This window comes from Otolemur garnettii, unplaced genomic scaffold (genome assembly GCF_000181295.1).
Source record: "Otolemur garnettii isolate 467f Iridium unplaced genomic scaffold, OtoGar3 scaffold00054, whole genome shotgun sequence".
Taxonomy (NCBI): domain Eukaryota; kingdom Metazoa; phylum Chordata; class Mammalia; order Primates; family Galagidae; genus Otolemur; species Otolemur garnettii.
Window position 1 is genome coordinate 621,870 of NW_003852449.1, and position 20,245 is coordinate 642,114.

Here is a 20,245-nt window from a genome sequence, read left to right on the forward strand (position 1 = left end):
GCTTGAGCCCAGGAGTTGGAGGTTGCTGTGAGCTGTAATGCCATGGCACTCTACCCAGGGGGACAGCTTGAGGCTCTGTCTCAAAAAAAAAGAAAAAAAAAAAAAAGAGAGAAAAGAAAAAACAGGCAAGAAGATCACTTGAGCCCAAGAGTTGGAGGTTACTGTGAGTTATCACTCTACCCAGTGCGACAGCTTGAGAGTTTGTCTCAAAAAAAAAAAAAAACAAAAAAACTGGGAGGCCAAAGTGGGAGGATTGCTTGAGCCCAGGATTCAAGACCAGCATGAGGAAGAGCAAGACCCCCATCTCTACTAAAAATAGAAAAATTAGCCAGCCATATACACCTATAGTCCCAGCTACTGGGTGGGGGAGAGCCTGAGGGAGGAGGACCACTTGAGCCCAGGAGTCTGAGGCTCTAGTGAGCTATGATGACACCACTGCACTCTAGCCTGGGTGACACAGGGAGACTGTGTCAAGCTGAAATGCCAGCACTGAGCAAGCTCTGACTCATGGCCCAGTCACTCCACCTTCTAGCATTATCGCACTCACAATCATCCCCTTTGACAAGTGTGGGCAGTCAGACAGGTGCACAGCACAGGCTTACTTGTCACTCGGACTACAAAAGGGAGAGAGGCCACATCTTGAAGATCACACCCACGGTAAGATTTATTTTAACAAAAAACCTATATGGCAATGGAGAAATCTTTGAGTACAGGGTTTTGGTTTTTTTTTCCCGGCAGTAATTCACAGAATAAGCTAGGGAAAATTCTCACCCTGGGGAAAGTTCTTGGTTGAACTTTCCAGAACTTTTTCATTTTTCTGCCCAAAGCCTGAGATGCTGAAGGGGTTTCTATGTTCCAGTAAGAGAAGCAGGGCTATGGCCACTGCAATAGAGAACTGAGCCAGCAGCTGGAGCCTGGGCAAAAAGCTATCCTGGTACTTCTTCGTCTAAACTGTAAACTAGACAAAACTTCAAAGCCACAATTATAAAAGTGTCCAAGTATCCACAGCCAAAAAGAAATGAAAAGTTACAGGCTGGCATATTTTGCAGTTCTTAATTGCCTCTTTTTTACCCTGCCTTTAATTATTGTTTAAACTAAGCTTTCCAGCCTCCCTCATCAGCCCGTTGGTAAATGAAGCATTAGTGCTTGTGAGCTTTGTTTTTAAATACTCTATCTGCAGGCCATCCCATAGCATTGGCACCTGTCGCATGGAATCAAGGCTTAGGCCTTCCTTAAACAAACATCCTTCTCAAAGAAAGTCAATTTTTTTTTAAATTTTTTTTTTTGGACACACAGTCTCACTTTGTCACCTTTGGTAGAGTGCTGTGTTGTCATACCTCACAGCAATCTCAAACTCTTGGGCTCAAGTAATTCTCTGGCCTCAGCCTCCCAAGTAGCTGGGACTACAGGCACCACCCATAACGTCTGGCTATTTTTGGAGACCGGGGTCTTGCTCTGCTAAGGCCGGTGGCACCCCTGAGCTCAAGCAATCCACCTGTCTGAGACTCCCAGAGTGCTGGGATTACAGACGTGAGCCACTGCGCCCAGTCGCAATTTTTTTTCTTCTTCTTTTTTTTCTTTTAAAGAGCGGAGTTCTGGCCCTGGAGGGCAGTGGTCGGATCACAGCTCACTGCAATCTCCAACGCCTAGACTCAAGGAATCCTCTTGCCTGTGCCTCCCAAACTACTCGGATTACAGGCGTGAGCCAGGGAGGCTGACCAGGAAGAGCAACTTTTTGCCATTCTTTCTTACTACAGACATTCTTTGAGGATCTTTGACCGGTAACAAACGCACACGCGCGCAGAGTCTGCAAACAAGAACGACTACTCTACGTGAAGTCCTTCAAGTCCCACAGATTTCTGGGTAGGATGATAAAGTTGGCCACCGTTTGAAGAAAAGTACTAATAATCTTAACGAAGCCAAAACAAAAAACGAAAAATTACACTCCGTCCACGTCAAGAGCTCTTTAAATTTAAGAAATACACGAAGCTATCCTCGAAAATAAATGAGGTACGTACGAGCTTGCTACCTGACTCCGTTATAATTAAAAAAGTTGTTAACAGTTCCCGGCGGGGCGGCGGCACTCTGAGCTCCACCGGACCGAGGCTGCAGACGCGGGAACCTTGGGGGCTCCCCGCTCGGGACGGGAAGTCCGGGCGCCCCCTGCCCGGGGCTCCGGGGTAAAGGCTGTGACGGGTGTGCGGTCGCCCCTCCAGGCCCAACCTCCCCAGGCTCCCTACTTACCCGGCTGGGCGCTGCATCCCTGCACTTGGCACCGCGATCCGGTGCAAGCTGACAGCCGCGACCAGCGAAGGAGCGGCGGAGAGGTGGGAGAAAGGTCCTCCTCCCGCGCCGCAAGGATGCCATCCCCCCACGCCCTTCCTTCCCGCCACGCACGGCAGCGTCGCGACAGCGGGAGGGGCTGCCTTACGGCAGAGTCGCAAAGCCCGGGGGAGCGGAGCGACGCGGCCGACCGTGCGGTTTCCCTGAGGCGTGACGGGCTGCGGGGGCGTTGCGGGCGGACCCCAGTGGCCACTCCCTGGTGGCGGCCATCTCAGGCTGCCTTACAGCACCGCTAGCGGCGGGCGCAGCGCGGTGGGCGGCGAGGCGCGAACGCCGGAGAAGGTTTTCCCGGGGTTTGGGTGTTCGCCCCGAGGGCGGAGCTGCCGGGCCCGCAGGACGCCTGGAGTTGCGGCTGTCGTGGAGGCGTCGGCAGCCGAGCGCGAGATGGCGCGGGCGGGACAGGTGAGCGCCGCGTGGCGGGAATGCGGGGTCTTCTCCCCTCGCGTGGGGGCTGGACGCAGGACTCTGCTCCCTGGCGGGACCCGGCCGGACTGGGCGCCGTCCCCAGTTCTGGATCCGACGTGGCGAGACTGCTGGGGCCTCCTCCTCCTTGGCCAGGACCCCTTCCCGGCGGGTGTCTTGCCCGGTCTTCTCTTTCTCGCTGGGTGCCCCGCGCGACCCCCGCCCCCGCGCGCCCATTGTGAGGTCAAGGCCCACGGGAGCGTCGGGGGACCCGGGCCGAGAAGCCCGGAGCGGCCGCTGCGGCCAGTAGCTGCCGCCGCCACCGCCGGCCCCTTCTCCGGCTGCCCCGTTCAGACCTAGCCGGGAGGGGCGAGAGGGATGCAGCTTGCGGCTCAGCTCGGGTGCCGCACCCCGTAAAGGGCTGATCTTCCACCTCGCCACCTCAACCACGGGGAGCCAAGACCTCCACCAGCTCAGACCGCTTCTGGGTAAAACTCTGAGAAGGGAGGGAGAAAGCGGGCGGGCAGCGAGGCCGGTGGCCTCCGGAGACATTTTCTTGGTTCAGACAGCCCCAGGCATTGGTTTCAGTTGATTATCCGCCTCGAGTGAGCCGTTTGATAGAAACCCAAGAGCGTGAAAAGTGCGTCAAGTCATTTCAGACTTCAGACTTCTAGAGGGAGGCGAGTGTGAATCTTTCGTAGTTGCCACGGTTTTGCGGGGGGAGTGGAGCATGGAAGGTGCTGCGGAGGTGCCAGTCCTGGGAAACCCAAGATGGTGCCTTCAACGTAATTCCTGCCTCTCTTCCTTTACCGTGGAGTTTTGTGCTTTTGCAGGGAGACCTCTTCAGGGGAGATGTGCGAGGACCTACCAGGGTGGGGTGGAGAAGTGCACTCAGCTACAGAGGATGAGAGCCTGGGAACCACTGGTACTGGTTTCAGTGGCTCAGGTTCTTTTGTTTACAGTTACTTTTTCTGGAAACTAGGAGTTATCTATTGTGTTTGGAAGGTCGGAAGAGCTACTGCTTCACCTTCCACAATGGTGCCTTCCTGGTTTCAACGTTAAGACTTATAGGTATTACCATTTTTGCTGTTTCTAAGGTTCAACCTCCTATAAAGCCATGTGCTGCTGTCTTACATACTTGGAGAAACTTGGAATTCCCAGGCTCAGAGCTCCAGCTCCTACTCACCAGTACAGTCATTACAGTAACTGCTGTTTCTTCTCATGTTTAGGTTATTTTCAGGAGTTGACAAGTCATCCTTCATGTACTGGAGTATGACTGTCTATTGGATTACAATAACAAACCGTTTTGTAAAGTCTATCTTTTTTTTTTTTTAAGAGACAAAGTCTCACCTTGTCACCCTCAGTAGAGTGCTGTGGTTTCACAGCTCACAGCAACCTCCAACTCTTGGGCATAGGCGATTCTCTTGCCTCAGCCTCCCAAGTAGCTGGGACTACAGGCGCCCACCACAACACCCAGCTATTTTTTCATTAAACCCGCCACCCTTGGTACATGGGGCCAGCACCCTACTCACTGAGCCACTGGCGCCGCCCATAAAGTCTGTCTTTTAAAAATGAAAATTTTAGAATGAATTATTATACAATTAGTATTCTGCAGAGACTTGGTGCTGTAATAAGTTATCGTTCTTGTCATCTTTTAGTGCTTGTGAAACTGAACACTACAAAAGTATGGATATGGGAAACCAACACCCTTCTATTAGTAGGCTTCAGGAAATCCAAAAGGAAGTAAAAAGTATAGAACAGCAAGTAGTCAGCTTCAGTGGGCTGTCAGATGACAAGAATTACAAGAGACTGGAGAGGATTCTAACAAAGCAACTTTTTGAAATAGACTCTGTAGATACTGAAGGGAAAGGAGACATTCAGCAAGCTAGGAAGAGGGCAGCACAAGAGACAGAGCGTCTTCTCAAAGAGTTGGAGCAGAATGCAAACCACCCACACCGGCTTGAGATACAGAACATTTTTAAGGAAGCCCAGTCCCTCGTGAGAGAGAAAATTGTGCCGTTTTATAGTGGAGGCAACTGTGTAACTGATGAATTTGAAGAAGGTATCCAGGATATCATTCTGAGGCTGACACATGTTAAAACTGGAGGGAAGATCTCCTTGCGGAAAGCAAGATATCACACTTTAACCAAAATCTGTGCAGTGCAAGAGATTATTGAAGACTGCATGAAGAAGCAGCCTTCCCTGCCGCTCTCTGAGGATATACATCCTTCTGTTGCCAAAATTAACTCTGTGATGTGTGAGGTGAACAAGGCCAGAGGCACTCTGATTGCACTTCTGATGGGAGTGACCAGTAATGAGACTTGCAGGCACTTATCTTGTGTGCTCTCAGGCTTGATTGCAGATCTGGATGCTTTAGATGTGTGCGGGCGTACAGAAATCAGAAATTATCGGAAGGAGGTAGTAGAAGATATCAACAAATTATTGAAATATTTGGATTTGGAAGAGGAAGCAGACACTACCAAAGCATTTGACCTGGGACAGAATCACTCCATTTTAAAAATAGAAAAGGTCCTCAAGAGAATGAGAGAAATAAAAAATGAACTTCTCCAAGCTCAAAACCCTTCTGAGTTGTACCTGAGCTCCAAAACAGAATTGCAGAGTTTGATTGGACAGTTGGATGAGGTAAGTCTAGAAAAAAACCCCTGTATCCGGGAAGCCAGGAGAAGAGCGGTCATCGAAGTGCAGACGCTGATAACCTACATTGACTTAAAGGAGGCCCTGGAGAAAAGGAAGCTTTTTGCTTGTGAGGAGCACCCATCCCATAAAGCAGTCTGGGACGTCCTTGGAAACTTGTCAGAGATCCAAGGGGAAGTTCTTTCATTTGATGGCAATCGAACTGATAAGAACTACATCCGGCTGGAAGAGCTGCTCACCAAGCAGCTGCTGGCCCTGGATGCTGTGGATCCGCAGGGAGAGGAGAAGTGCAAGGCTGCCAGGAAGCAGGCAGTGAAGCTTGCCCAGAATATTCTCAGCTATCTCGACTTGAAATCCGATGAATGGGAGTACTAAAATACCAGAGATCTCACGTTTGATATTGCTTGTTTTGCACTTTATATATACTTCTATGTATTTATAGAGAGCTTTCAGTTCATTGAGCCTAAATGTGATTTATACATGCATATTTCAATCTCAGTATTTATGATTTAAGCAAATTATAGTATCTGCTGCTTTTGATGTTGCAAAACAAATATCATTACAGCACATTAACTTTTCCATTTGGATCATTATCTGTATGATGTGGTGTGGTTTGTTTGGTTTGTCCTTTTTTTGCGTTTTTAATCAGAAAATGAAATAGAGGCAGCTTTTGTAACTAATTTTAAATGGGTTGTGCAAGATTAAAATGCAGATATTTCAGGATCTAAAAATAGACATAACCTTACATAATCATAGAAAAATTATGAGAGAGGGGAAATTTTTGGTGAAATAGGAGTAAGGTCCAAACACAGAAGTAGTAAAATGGTGAGTTTTATTGTGCTGAATAAAGCAGAAGAATTTTTTTTCCACTTACAGAGCCTGATTGGTCCCACCCAGTTTAATTCTTTTTGTTTGTTTGGACCATCTGTTCTTATATAAACATTTTTTGTTTGAAAAACAGTATTATTTCTCCCATGCTCTGCATTTTAAAGGGGGAATCTTATTTTTGTGTGCAAGATAAGAAAATTATGAAAACGAATAGTCCAAAAACCCTTGAGACTTCATTGAAGAGAAGGCATAAAGCACCAGCTATTAATACCTTCAAATTGTTGTTTTTGTTTGTAAAATCTGAGCTTAACAATTTTCCTTAGAGAGTAAATAGTAAGGATGGGAATATTTAAATGAAGTTAATGGACCACTTAAAAGGGGAAAAAAAAACACCCATACCTGTAGTTGGAGAGTGAAAACTGGAGATGAGTTACCAATGTGAGGTTACACTAAAACTAAGCAGAAAGTCCGGATGTAGCATTAGTACTTTCCTTCTATCATCCAAAGCTGCCTATTGGACAAACTTGTTACACATACCCAGTGCTACCTTACGACATCTAAGAGCAGACACTGTCAGTAACCCTGAAGGACCAGGTCTTTATAGCTTTTCAGAGGAACTTAGCTGTTGACTGCGCATCTTGAATATCACCTGCTGAAATGAAGGGCTTGCCCTGGGCACTTGGGGAGCTCCTTAGCTCATGTTGCTGGCATGTGGATGTTTCTTTATTGCCTGAAAGAGCCATTAAAGACTATCGTGCATGAAGATTTTTTATTCTGGTAAAGGGTATATGTATTTCTGTAAATGGTTTCTGAGGATGCAATGTTACAGTTGCCTGTTAAAGTGAACAAACTAATTTCCCAAAGTTCTGAAGTGCCTTGGTAATGTGTCGGTCCCAGCATTACAACTAACAGACTCTTCTACCTGTAGTCACCTTTCACAGAATAATCCTGTTGGAGTGCAGCTTTTGAAGTCCATGGTAATGTAATTCTCTTTCAGAGATATTTTGTAACTTTTTGTAGGGAAATTGTCACTTTAAACAGGTAAAAGATAATGGAATATCTTTACTTAATGGATGATAAAAGCATAGCCCTAAACAAATCTTCACTTTGTCTCTGACTGTTCCCCAATCATTAAAAGCCCTTGATAGGTCTTTCCTACTAAAAATGTTCAAAAAATGTTGGGTTGTAGGTCAAGGGGCAGATGGGGTTCTGGGGCACTGAGCCCCCTCGCAACCCAGGTCCAGCACCCGGCAACTGTGGGCTGTCACTGCAGGTCACTGGGAGTCTCATTTGACCAAAGTAGCTTTAAGATTGCTCCTCTATATCATAATTTTAAAGTGCTGATAAAATCTTGAAGACTTTTAAAATTGGAGCTGTATCTTAATCATAGCAGTAGGAAATCAGGGTTACCCTATAAACACTTCAGACATATCCTTCACCACCAGGTTCTGCTACTTAATTTTTAATTTCATTTTTGAAAGTTAAATGTTAGCCTTCCCTTTAAAAGTGCCCATTGTTTCTTGAAAGATTTCCTTGCCATTCTTTTCAAACCGAAAAGTATTTTGTGTGACTTTTGTAGAGACCTCCACAGCTAATAAGCTCAGCATCTCCCACGGTCTTTGTGGGTCTTTCACAGGTTATTTTGATCACTGAAATGATTACATTGGCCTCAAGTGGCTGTTAGACATGGCTTTTTTCCATCTTCCATCTGTTCAAGTTCTTGGGCTGGATGGTTCTTCTCCCATAGAGAGCCCTGGTGGCACTGGAATACCAGATCCAGCCGTTCTCAGTCCTCACTGGGAGCTGTGTGTGTTACTAAGCGAAGGAAGTACCTGTAAATCTGAGCCTGGGCTTACAGCATTGTGCTGTGTGATCTTACGTGAAGAGTATCTGACTGCAAGTAAAACCTACCCCCCCAAACGTGTGGCCTTGGGTCTGCGTTAAATGGTACAATCTGTTTTTGAATGTGGCTGTTTTTGCCTAATAGTCAGCATTGCTTTCAGATCATTCTTCACCCAAACAGATTAAATAAAGCCAGTCAACCTGTGAGGAAGTCGCTATTAAGTATAATGAGTGTGCCCACAAAGCACAGCCTCATGCTTGGTTTGCTAAAATGCGCATATATTTGATGTAAGTATGTTTGAAAAGTTTGGCTAAAAATGGTTTCCCGTTTGCTTTGCTAATTTTTATTTAGTTTTTGAGGTTCTAAGCTTATTCTGTATATGCAGGGTTTTTTTGAGCAAAGCTTTTCAGCTTTTAACTGGTCAGGTATTTTTCTTTTAAGAATAATTGGAGAAATATTTGCCATTGATTTTAATGTATAATATAGGTGTGTTCTGTCTTCTCTCTGTTAACTGTATGACTGTTGTAATAGTGTCTCAAATAATTCAGCATTATTTTGAGATATATATATTAGTATACCCTTAATTATTCATGAAATAAAATGAATTTCATAGCTTCTCTTTGCCATGTGAAGACGGATGTGAGTCTGGCTACGCATTCTGTGCTGACTTGGGCAAGGGGCCCTTTCTTACAGAGCCGAGCGGGCCAGGCTTGGGGGCTGAGCAGGCACAGCCCAGGAATTGTGTGTGGAATGGCAGGAAGTGTGTCATGACCTCACACTGTACTGCTCAAGAGGATGCCCAGGTCTCATAGGAATAATACTTGACCTTATTTATAGATAGGAGCAGCAGCTCTGGGGTGTGGTCTGGTTGGGTTGAAGTACGCTGTTTGTCTGTTTGTTTTGTTTTTTTGCAATTTTTGGCCAAGGCTAGGTTTGAACCTGCCACTTCCGACATATGGGGTCAGTGCCCTACTCCTTTGAGCCACAGGCGCCACCTGAGGTACGCTGTTGAACCTCATCCTCGCTGCCCCTAGGTAAATGTGGCAGCTGTATTAGCATTCAGACTTTCCATAGTTGGTGAGGTTTTCTGACTCCAGGCTTCCTCAGCCTCCGTCCACCCCTCCTCCCTAGCTCAGGTCAGGCCTGTGTACTTGGATCGCAGATGGGCCTGTTTCCTTTGGGCAGTTGAATGCCTGTCTGTTGTAAATCCATTACTTACTAGCATCAACCTGTCTCTAGCCTGTTCTTTTCTTTGTCTTCTCTTTGTTTCTGTGCCAGGGTGATCCAGATAGAGTGGCAGAGACGGCCTGTTGAGCTGCAAATGCATTACAGGCCCAGAAGCAAAAGGAAACAAGTTGTACAGGTTAAAAAGGAATAAACCCTTTCCTTTGGGGGAAATTTAAGATTTTTAATAAGTCCTCTGCCACACAGACAACTATGCTATATTAGGATTCTTATTACTTATGGACATTAGAAACAGCATCAGTCAAACTCCTAGTATATGGGTTAGTGTTGTGCTAAAGACTGAAAAATATCCATCATACCCTCATTGTCCCCAAAGAAATTACAGTCTAGTTAGATAAAGGATGTAGGCTGGGCAACTGTGGCTCAGTGGTTAGGGCGCTGGCCACATACACCAGGGCTGGCAGGTTTGAATTCAGCACTGCTAAACAACAATAACAAAAAAATAGCCAGGCATTGTGGTGGGCGCCTGTAGTCCCAGCTACTTGGGAGGCTGAGGCAAGAGAATCACTTGAGCCCTGGAGTTTGAGGTTGCTGTAAGCTATGACTCCACAATACTCACCAAGGGGCAACAAAATGAGACTGTTTAAAAAAAAAAAATGTGATGAATCTGCCTTAGGCATAAACACCTACACCTGGTGTTGGAAGCACAGGCAGATACCCAGGGTGATTAGGGAGGGGCCCATGGAGACGGAATGGGACAGGAGAGCCTTGAGGTGGGACGGAGCGGTGTAGTGGGGACTGAAGGACAATACCCTGGCAAGCTGGGCCCAGGTTGAGAGCCCCCAGGAGGCAGGTCTGAGGTCACCCTTGCTAGTTACAATGTATCTGAGGTCATCTTACATTTCCTGAGCTGTATTTATGCTTCATTTTAAATTTGGTTAAGCTGTCATTGAGTGAAGCTTTCTAGCCCTGTGCAGAAAAAACTGTTTTATGTGCATTTAAAATTCTCAGAACTTCGCTCAGCACCTGTTGCTCAAGCAGCTAAGGTGCCAGCCACATGCACCAGACCTGGCCGGTTCGAATCCAGCCCAGGACTGCCAAACAACAATGACAACTACAACCAAAAAAGCCAGGCGCTGTGGCGGGCGCCTATACTCCCAGCTACTTGGGAGGCTGAGGCAAGAGAATCACTTAAGCCCAGGAGTTGAAGGTTGCTGTGAGTTGTGATGCTACAGCACTCTATCCAGGGCGATAGCTTGAGGCTCTGTCTAAAAAAATAAATAAAATTCTCAGAATGAGGCAGATGACAGTGTTGGGAGGGGCTATGTCGGGGTCAGATATTTCTAAATGAGGGAACCATTCAGGGTACTGGGTGGGGAAGTACCTGAAGGAAACCCACTGACAGATGAAGGCTTAGGGTGGACTGTGTCTGTTTAAATACCACCTGCACCTGCCTGTTAGGTGCCAGGTGCAAAGAAGGTACAGACCATGGCCACCCCGGCAGACACCCCCAGTGGGCCACAGCACACACTACCACACAGGGATCCGTGGCTTTCTGAGGACTTAGAGCATTGGGTGAATCTGGCTGATTGAGAAGTCTTGGGGGGGGCTTCCTGAAGGAGGTAGAGAGGGTAGCTTGTAGGCTGACAAGTTGGAAGCCATGCAGAGTGCCAGAGCCCGCTGTGTAGGGGGTGGAACAGAGCACTGCCTGCAGTGTGTTCCCTTGACTGGGTGTCTCAACTGACAAGCTGGAAGTTTCTTCACATTCAGTGCCCACTTCCTGTGAGGCAGCAGCAAGAAGAACACAGTGACAAACAGCCATGTAGGGCCCAGGCAGTCACACTGGTAGCAAGTCCCTAGGAGCCACCATGGGAGCCTGGGGGCCAGGCTGGACCAGGAGCCACTGGGGGGGAGGGCAGGTCACCTTGCTGGGACTGAGGGGAGGTGGCCTGAGAGCCTGTGAGGACAGGGCAGCTTTGGGATGGGCCCCCAGCAGAGCAGTGCACTGCCAGACCTGCACGCGGGGAGGCCACCTTGTACCTGGTCATCCCACTCTGATAGACCTCCTCATCCCCAGCAGATACTGACATGCCTCTTCTGGCCTACTTTGTGCAGGTAGGTGTGTGCCCCATGGGAGGGGGTCCACATTGGTTCCTCACCCACCACCCTCTCAGAAATAAGACCAGAAAAAGACAATCCCTCCCTACAAGGCCATCCATGAGCCCCGAAGCCCTGAAGAAGCAGCCCACTCACTGGCCCCATGGGTTTTAACCCTGACCCAGAGTGTGACATCTCCTGAATGACAGGACACAGCTGGGGTGGACAGGATTTCTGTCCTTAGAAGTCCTGGCTCCACCCACAGCTGCAGAGGGAGTGTTAGCAGTACCTATGAAGGAGGCTGCAGGTGGCTGGCACTTGAGATACTGGAGCTTCCATTGGGAAGGCCAGCCCAGTGACTCATCAGAACCTTCCTTGATGCGGGGCAGAGAGCTGGCTTCTGGCAGTGGGAGCAGGGTTCCTGAGGACAGAGAGAGCCGAAAGGGCAGCCTCCAGGTACGGGTGAGACATGGGTCAACCTGTTCCCTTCAGGGAGGCTGGGGAGGACTGGCCTGAGATCTGGTATCAGCCCTATCTGCAGGCAGCTCCTGTAGGCCCAGGACACCTTCAGTGGCCCACGGCTTGTGTCCTCTGGGGACCCCAGGCTCCACCCTCCCAGGAAAAGCCATCCTGCAGCACTCAGCCCTAACCCAACTGCTCAAGGGAGGAGCAGACATCCCAGGGCAGCCCGACTAGACTGCTAGGGTGGCCCTGTGGATAGGGGCAGTGTCAGGCCTGGAGCAGCCCATGCAAAGGCCCTGAGGCTGGAGCCCAGCAGGTGGTCAGCTAAAATCTTCAGGGCCAGATCCTGGGCCATCAGGCTGTGACAGGCCCCAAGAGGGGCAGGACTGCACCCCAGAGCAGACACTCCTCATGGGGAACAGAGACCAGGCACAGGCGGCCTCAGGCTTCATGCTCGTCAGGGAGGCTCCCCAGGTCCAGCATGGTGACTTTTCCTATGGACATCCACACAGGTACCAGGCCTGTGCTGGCTCAATCCTGAGAGGATGTCCCAGGGGAACCTCTAAGACGAATTTTCAACTGGTGTGCTGTGAGAGGATCTTAGGTGTGTTGAAAATTTTTTAAGATTAATTAAATTGGCTCGGCGCCTGTGGCTCAAGCAGCTAAGGCGCCAGCCACATATACCTAAGGTGGCGGGTTCGAATCCCCAACCCGGGCCCACCAAACAACAATGGCTGCAACCAAAAAATGGCCGGGCGTTGTGGCGGGCACCTGTAGTCCCAGCTACTTCGGAGGCTGAGGCAGGAGACTCGCTTGAGCCCAGGAGTTGGAGGTTGCTGGAGCTGTGATGCCATGGCACTTTACCCAGGGAGATAGCTTGAGGCTCTGTCTCAAAAAAAAAAAAAATTAATTAAATTACTTTCGAAAGAAGTTCAAAGTACAGTAAGTATATTTTCTTTTGGTGTTTTTTTTTTTTTTTTGGATCATCTTAATTTAAGTGTGCCCCAGAAGTTTATCCATTCAAGTGTGCTGTGAGACAAAAAAGGGTGGAAAACATGGTGCTAGGAGATAGTCCTCTGGTCGGACTCCCTTTGTCTAGCCCCACTTGCTAGCCCAGGTGGAGAGGGAGACAGACCCAGCCTGTACTGGTTCCTTGACTGTAAAGGTCCTTCAAATAGTGCACCTGCCTTGCCACATTCTCCCAGATTTAGCCACCAGGAGGCGCTCAAGGTCAGGTTTTGCAGCGCCCAGGACACCGGAAGTGGGCTGGGGCCAGCCACTGGTGTGCCTGCCATGGCCAATGATGGGCCGGTAGCTACAATACCACCTGGGTTGCGGCTTCTGTGTCTGGTGGTGCCTGGTGCTTGCTATGAGTTGGCATGGAGCCCCTGCAGATCAGGCAGTTTCTAATTAGCCCCTTTAATCCCTCCCCAAGTTGGCCAGGGAGGGCCATCTCAGCCCCTTGCCCCTCCAGCAGCCTCATATTGTTCCAGTGTACTAAAGTGGGGCAGCTTGCATCCTGGTAGGCAAGGGTACATCCTTCCCTGCAGTGGGGCCTACAGGTGAGGCCATGTGGCTACCCTGCGTCTCTACATGGGCTGTACCCCAGTTTTCTCCCCACCCCCGGTAATTCATGCCCATCCTTCACTGCCCAAGCCAAATATTACTTCTTATAAGAAGCTTTTGGTGACTTCCTCCATCCTCCTTCTCCAGGCTGCATGATGTTCTGCCTCTGAAAGACACCCCCAAAGGAGGCAATCCATCCTATCCTGTGTTCTCAAGTGCCTTGGGGCTCTCATTCCCTGTTGTGGGGTCTAGGGCAGAAGGGCTGAGAGAAGGAGGGATCCGGAGCACCTGTGGGCCTGGGAATAGGGTCTGCCCCTGGGGAGGGGGTCAGGAAAGATTGCCAGCACAGGGAAGGGTGGGGTTCACCTGCCCAGGCCTTCACCGAGTTCCTGGGGCTTGAAGAGTCCTCCTGGAAGCCCTGTTTTCCATGCCTCAGTTTCCCTGGCAGAGGTGGAACAACCAGGTCTCAAAGGACCCATCACAGGCCAGTGGGGTAACTACCCTGTGTAGCAGGGCTGACAGCACCTGGGATAACTCAACAACAGCTCACCAGACAGCGGTCGCTGCATGACACACCTCTGGAGGCTGCTCCACACTTTCCCAGGCAGCTAGCTGGGCTGGGTGTGAGGTGATAGCACTGGCCCCTTCAGCCTCAGTTGCTCACCTGGGGCCTGCTGGGTGGCCCCAGGTGTAGCAGTGGGGGCTCAGTTCCTGCCTGGTGGCAGTAGCCTCTGTACAAGCCAGCCCCTGTGCCTATCACTGCAGCAAGTCAGCCCCCCTCATCCTGGCCTCCACGCCACCCACCCCAGCTCCAGCAGACCACCTCTGCCACAAGTTCCCCTGGGCAGCTGCCTCTCAGTAGCACCCCCTCTCCCTCTGCCTGCTCCTGCCCTACCCGCACACACACAAGGAAGCCTTTGGGGTCCCTCAGCACCTGCTTGCACCCTGCCCTGAGAGCACCTCTGAGAATCAGTTGGCCCACCTGTTGGGCACAGGCCTCCATGCCCCACACCTGTCCCGCTCTCATGAGGTTCCTCTTCAGGGCAGCATGCTCGGGGTCAGGGCCTCTCCAGCATGTGGGGAGCAGGAGAGACCCAGCCCCCTACTTTGCCCCTTTTCCAGGGCAATGGCCACAAGGAAGCTTCCTGGGCCCCCAGTGGAGGCTTTATCAGCAGGGATTCAGAGAGGCTGAGGACCCTCAAGCCACCTCCCTCTCCAGATACCCAGACTCTGCACCTTTTGACATCAACTGACAACCAGAGTCTGGCTGGGCCATCCAGGGCCTCTGTGCCTGGACTCCTAGCTGCTCCACCAGACCCCTGGTGACTCCCATCCTCTCTGCCACACCCATGGAAGAGTACCGCCAACCCTGTTCATCCTGTAAGTGGGATGGTGGTGCCCTGTTGTGGGGTTGTCAGGATCACTCTGTGCCAGGTGGGGCACAGAGCCGTGACATGGGGAGGTGCCCAGACTTGTCCTCCAGTGTCAGGAGGTCCCCCTGCCAGCATAGGGCCCTATGTCTGACCTATAGGCCCCACGGTCAGAGCAGGTCTGTGCTGGCTTGTCACCTGAATCCTAGGCCAACCTCCCTTCTCTCAAAGTCAGCAGTGACTGCTGAGTCTCAGCAAGCAGCTGAGGTGAGGCAGCCCCACCTGGGCAACACCTCTGAGGGGGCCCCCATAGCCACGGTGGGGTACCTATGCTTTTGCACACGTGTATGTAGGTGCTCATGCATGTGCTGAGTGTGTAACAAGGTGAGACCTACATCTGTCCCTGGCAGCCTGTGGTGGACAAGGGCAGGGGCCAGCACAGGGCCCCAGGGACAAGCAGGGACTGGGAGCCGCCTGGTTGGCCTCAGGCTCTTGGGAATAGCCCAGGAGGCGGCTGCGCAGGCAACAGCCAGCGGTGCCATGGCAACACTGCACAAAGCACTGGCCTACTTTCAGCGCCTGCCTGCTTACCAGGGGCCAAGGGCCTTTGGGGCTGGAGGGGCACGCGCCCCAGTCTCTAGGGTTGGTGCCTGGAAGCTTCAGGCCTCCTCCTGGCTTGGGCCCACCTGCAAGGCCCCCTCTCCAAACCCACGAGTGGGTGAGGGGGGTGCAGGGAGGCCAGCACCCAGAAGGTGCCTCCTGCCCCCAGCAGCTATGGTGGTTGTGAAAGGGCGTTGGAAGGTTCCCAGTCACTGCTGCTGGGGGGACTGCTGTCCCCAAGGCATTTGTACTCCCACTGCAGGCCTCAGGCCAGGAGTTGCCCCACACCCCTTTCCCCAGTGACAGGGCCCTCTGTCATCAGTGTGGCCAGGATGTCAGGGCCAGGCTCTTCTTGGTGGGTGGGGAGACCCTCTGAGCCTGGCAGTGAGCCTGCTGACCAGCACACCTGTGCCTACCTCCCAGACCTGGACTGACCTTCGGGGGCTGCTGCCTCCGCCTAAAGGCAGCACACCTAGCCTGGCCCAGATGTGCTCAGAGCTTTGAGGATGGGGCAAGTGTCCAGTGTCTGGGGAGGCTGAGGAATAGGTCTTGAGATCCAGGTCCAGTGGGCCCACACTGGACACCATCTACATGCGAACTGGGTATTTGAGGCAGCCTGAGGGACTCTGGATGACCTGAGCTGTCTGGACCCTCTTGGGCCACCTGTGCCTGTCTTTGTACTGCTTTTGGCGGAGCAGAAACTCTAGCAGGAGTGTGGGGGTGGGGAGGCAGGCAGTCTCAAGCAGAGCTCTGTTGGGGGCTGAGGCCAAAGGCTGGCAAAGCTATGAGGAGGCTTTTTGAGCACCGGCTCTGGGGACAGGAAGCTCCTTGGCCACATATGGGAGGTGGGGGATGTCACTTAACACCACAATTGAAAACCAAATATTTTCCTGACCTCCCCTGGGGATCCTGGAGAGGTCAATATGTGACCACTAGCTGGGCAGCTGTGGCTCTGGTGCTTGCTAGGGAGCCTGGAGGCAGCTATGACTGTCTGTCCAGGTTCCCCCTGAAGACTGGGAGCCCCCACCCACCACCCAGCAGTCCCTCCTTCACTCCCCTGTCCCCAGGGCCCCCACAAGGCTTAACCATCTGTAGAATAAACGAGGGATGGGGAAATGAACGAATGAGGCTTGGAAGGGCTCACCCTCCTGTGGGGAACGATCTGTTTGCACCAATGCATATGCCCCTTCCCAGGTACCAGAGGCAGCTGCCCTCCCTTCCCCCTCTTCCCCCCTAATTTATGCCATGAGGGGGGCAGCCACTCACTGGTCCCCCGCCTGCCAGCAGCTTTGTCCCCAGGCGGATTCCCAACTGCCAGTCTTTGGAAAGAAAGGGCCCTTCTCTGGCCGGTGGTGAGGTCACCAGGAGGGGCCGGGCACACAAAGGCCGCAGCCCCCCCACCCCACCCTGCTGGCAGCTGCCTCTTTGTCCCCAGCTCCCTGCCTGGGAGACGCTGAGGGGCCCCAGCTCAGCCTTGGCGGGGTCTGGGCTTCCTCCTCGGGTGACTAGGGTGGGGGAGGGGATGGCAATCAACCTCCACCCCAGCTTTGCTCTAGATCAAGTAACAACACCTGTTGAGGGCAGACCCACCCCAGATGCCATGCTGGGCCAGGGGCCTGGTGAGCAGTCTGACTCTAGCTGTCTGGGTCCCCAAGATAGGCAGGCAAGCTTTTGGGGGTGGGCAAAGGTTCAGCGGCTGAAGCCAGATTTCCCTTGACCCCAAGGTGCATATGTGCACACATGTGTGTGCTCACACGTGAGTGGTGGAGCTGGCAAGCCTAGAGCACCCAAGCCCAGTCAGGAGCTCCTGAGGGGACCCATTTGACAGGGCATAGGATTGAGGTTCAGAGTGACAAGGCCTCTGCCCAAAGCCCCAGTCCCAGGTGGGGGCAGCCTTCCCATGTTGGTGCACTCTGACAACCAGGGCCAGTTGCCTGCCTCCCCCAGGCTGTACTGGGCACTGCTGGGTGCAGAGCCAAGAGCCATCTCAGCAGGCTCAGGGAGGACTGTATGGCAGACACCAGAGCATAGTCAGGCAAACAGAGCCATGGGCATCTGAGTGCATGTGGGCTGGTGACACTGCCTGGTGGGCTGCACTGCATGCTAAGTGCTAACCCCGACCAAATGCCTGGCCCACAGGAATGCTGGTTAGCAGGGACTCTGAGAGCCACCATTAGGTGTAGAGACAGGCAGGGGTGGGGCCCAAACTCTACCCGCCCCCCCCCAATCTGGAGGGAATAGGGTAGACCCAGAAGCTCAGTGACACTCTGGGGTGAGGAGGGCCAGCCAAGCACCAGGAGGCCTGGAACGGCTAGCAGACAGTAACCTTCCCTCCTACAGGGCTGAACACTTAGGCCCCAGAGCTCCTAACTGTCGCTCCAGAGGAAGTGAGGCCTGAAGGGGTAAAACAAGCCAGTGAGGGCCCACTGGACACCTGGTAGCCTCACTGGCAGGTGGGGCTGCAGCACAGCCAGCCAGGCAGGGCATAGGTGGGGCTGCTGAGTTCAAGGCTGGGGTAGTGGGAGGGGACAGAGGTCCCACCAGAACACCTGGCCTTGCCCTGGACTTTATGACACTCCCTCCTGTGGGACTGGGGGAACCTGGGGATCAAAGCAAGCACAGTCAGGAGGGAAGGGGCCGCACTTCACCTGAGGGCCAGGTGACCTGTGGGCCTGGATGTCCCAGGGGGTAAACAGCAGAACTGGGGACAAGCATGGTCCAGGACCCCCAAGTCCTCCCCTGCCAAGAACTATCTCCTTCCCGTTGCCTGGCACCCGGAATGTCCATTGTACCCGTAGCTTAGCAACAAGCCTCTGCTGTCCCACCATCCCCACCCCACGCCAGCATTCCTCGGCAGGGCTGCACCTCCGCAGGCCTGGGACACATTCAGCCCATGTGTTCTGTGCCCTGGGAGACAGGCAGCAGGGCACTGCTGACCACCATGGGCCAGCTCCTTGCTATGGCGGTGCTCTCTGAAAAGCCATAGACTGTCTCTGTTGAGAAACCTGCTCCTCTCTCTGCCTCACACCCCCTTATACAGACTCACAATGGGCAGGCGCCACAGAAGTGGCAGGAAGCAGCTAGTGGTTGCCTAATGGTGGGGTATTAAGAGGTAGAGAGATAGTCGCTCGGCACACATGTTGGTCAGGACTCTCGGAGCCAGACACTGTCTGTAAATGAAACTGCAATAGACTGGACATCTAACCTATTTTCTGGGACAAGGGAAACAGCCAGGCCTGTTGGTGGCAACTAGGTGGGGTTTGGGCAAGCAGGGCATTGGGAAGGTCTGGAAGGCAGAGGTGAGGAGGTGGGAGGTCACCTGGTTCTGGAGAGGTCTAAAGGACAGCCTCGGGGCAAGAAGTGAGAATCATCCCAGCCTGCTCCTGCCTCCAGGGCCGAGCCACCCAGAGACCCATCCTGCGCCCCAGCACACTGGCTCCTAGGTCTGCGGGTCCATAGCAGTAGTGTATGGACAGCACCAGCTGTCTCTGCTGGGGACAGGGCTATCCCGTCTCTCTCTCCTGCCTGCATTGTGGGACTCTACTGGCCTACCCCAGACCCCAACACTGGAGAACCCAAGAGACATACCAGGTCCCCTAATGTGAGGGCACCCTGGGGACAGCAAGGCTAGGAGCAGTGGCCCCCAAGCCCAAGAAGGGCAAGGATCTCTGACTCTGTCCACTGCACAGCAGAGCTCAGGGCCCTTGGTACATGTAGAACAAATGAAGGGTTGATGCAACCTGGGGCATTTGCCCTTAAAAAAAAAAACCTTTTTATTTTGGAAAATGCTAAGAAATGCATCAGCAGAGAGAATCAATCGTCCAGCAGCCGGTACCAGGTTCCAGAGCCAGGGACTCTGAGGGCAGCCTCATCTCCGTCCCCTTCTCCCACCTCCACACTTTCCTTCCAGGAGGCCATCCATACACCCAGAGGTGTTGTCATTCCTTAAACTCACAAACACCCACACAAGCTTTAAGTTTTACTCTTGCCCCATTTTATAAAATAAAACATTCGGTTTGTGCAAATAGGAGCCTAATGAGGTCCACACACAGTTCCCATGGCTGCCTCCATTTCTCAGGAGAGTCGGGGACACAAGAGAAGGATGTGGGGACTCTGGGGCAATCACCCAACCAAACCAAGGTGAAGGGAACCTCTGAATGACAACTTGGCTTCAGAAACAGCAGCCCCATTGTGTGTAGGGAGCTCACAGCATTGCTGCTGCCTTAGTAAAGGTGTTTTCATTTTTAGAGGAAGGAAGGAATAGTTTGACAGATTCCAGGTTCTCCCAGCAGTGACTCTAAATTGGAGGGCTTATTGAACATGGGTGGCCCTGCCCAAGTTCCTGACTCAGTAGGTCTAGGGTGAGGCCAGGAACTTGCATTTCCACTGTGCTCCCAGGTGACACCAAGCAGCTGGTCCAGGGACATTTTGAGAACCTCAGATTCATGGGCATTTCAAGAACATGAGTGAGACTGAAGCTTAGGAAAGGTGTCACCCAGAACAGAAGTGCCTTGTGGGTCTGTAAACATTAAAGAACCAAAGGCAGTGTGCCTGGCAGGCATGCCGGGACCTTTACAAGTAGTACCTGCTACGCTGTCACAAGGACAGGCTTGGCATCCTAACGCACCATCTGGTGGCAGCATAACCAGCACACCCAGGTGGCAACATGGACTTGGGCTGTGAAGGCCTGTGACATCACCCAGCTCTTCCATCCTCTCAAGGCTACTCTGGGAGGAGGACAAGACTCTGGAAAAAACGAGCAGGAAACAACAGGAGGAAGTTTGAGGTCTGAAGAGACATGGGTCCCCAGAGTCTTTGGTGAAGCAGGGTGGCTCACTCCCTAGTGACCCTTTATCTGCATTAAAAAGGAGAACCCAGGAGGGGTTTGGAGGGG

At 52.0% G+C, this 20,245-nt stretch overlaps 2 protein-coding genes across 6 annotated transcripts in view; one reads left to right on the forward strand and one right to left on the reverse strand.

Moving 5' to 3' along the window:
- KLC1 (kinesin light chain 1) overlaps positions 1-2,397 on the reverse strand; it is a 129,059-nt gene extending 126,662 nt beyond the window's left edge. For all 5 annotated transcript variants that reach the window (XM_023514511.1, XM_023514510.1, XM_023514509.1 and 2 more), the window contains exon 1: positions 2,245-2,397. In XM_023514511.1, coding sequence (XP_023370279.1) covers positions 2,245-2,367 — 123 coding nt within the window. In that variant the 5' untranslated portion in view covers positions 2,368-2,397. The remainder of the gene's footprint in view (positions 1-2,244) is intronic.
- A 77-nt stretch (positions 2,398-2,474) lies between these two features.
- Positions 2,475-5,993, forward strand: BAG5 (BCL2 associated athanogene 5). Its single transcript, XM_003792115.3, has 2 exons — positions 2,475-2,745; positions 4,404-5,993. Exon 2 carries the CDS (start codon positions 4,432-4,434, stop codon positions 5,773-5,775), a length of 1,344 nt encoding a protein of 447 aa, XP_003792163.1. The 5' UTR covers positions 2,475-2,745; positions 4,404-4,431; the 3' UTR covers positions 5,776-5,993.
- The last annotated feature ends 14,252 nt before the right edge of the window (positions 5,994-20,245 follow it).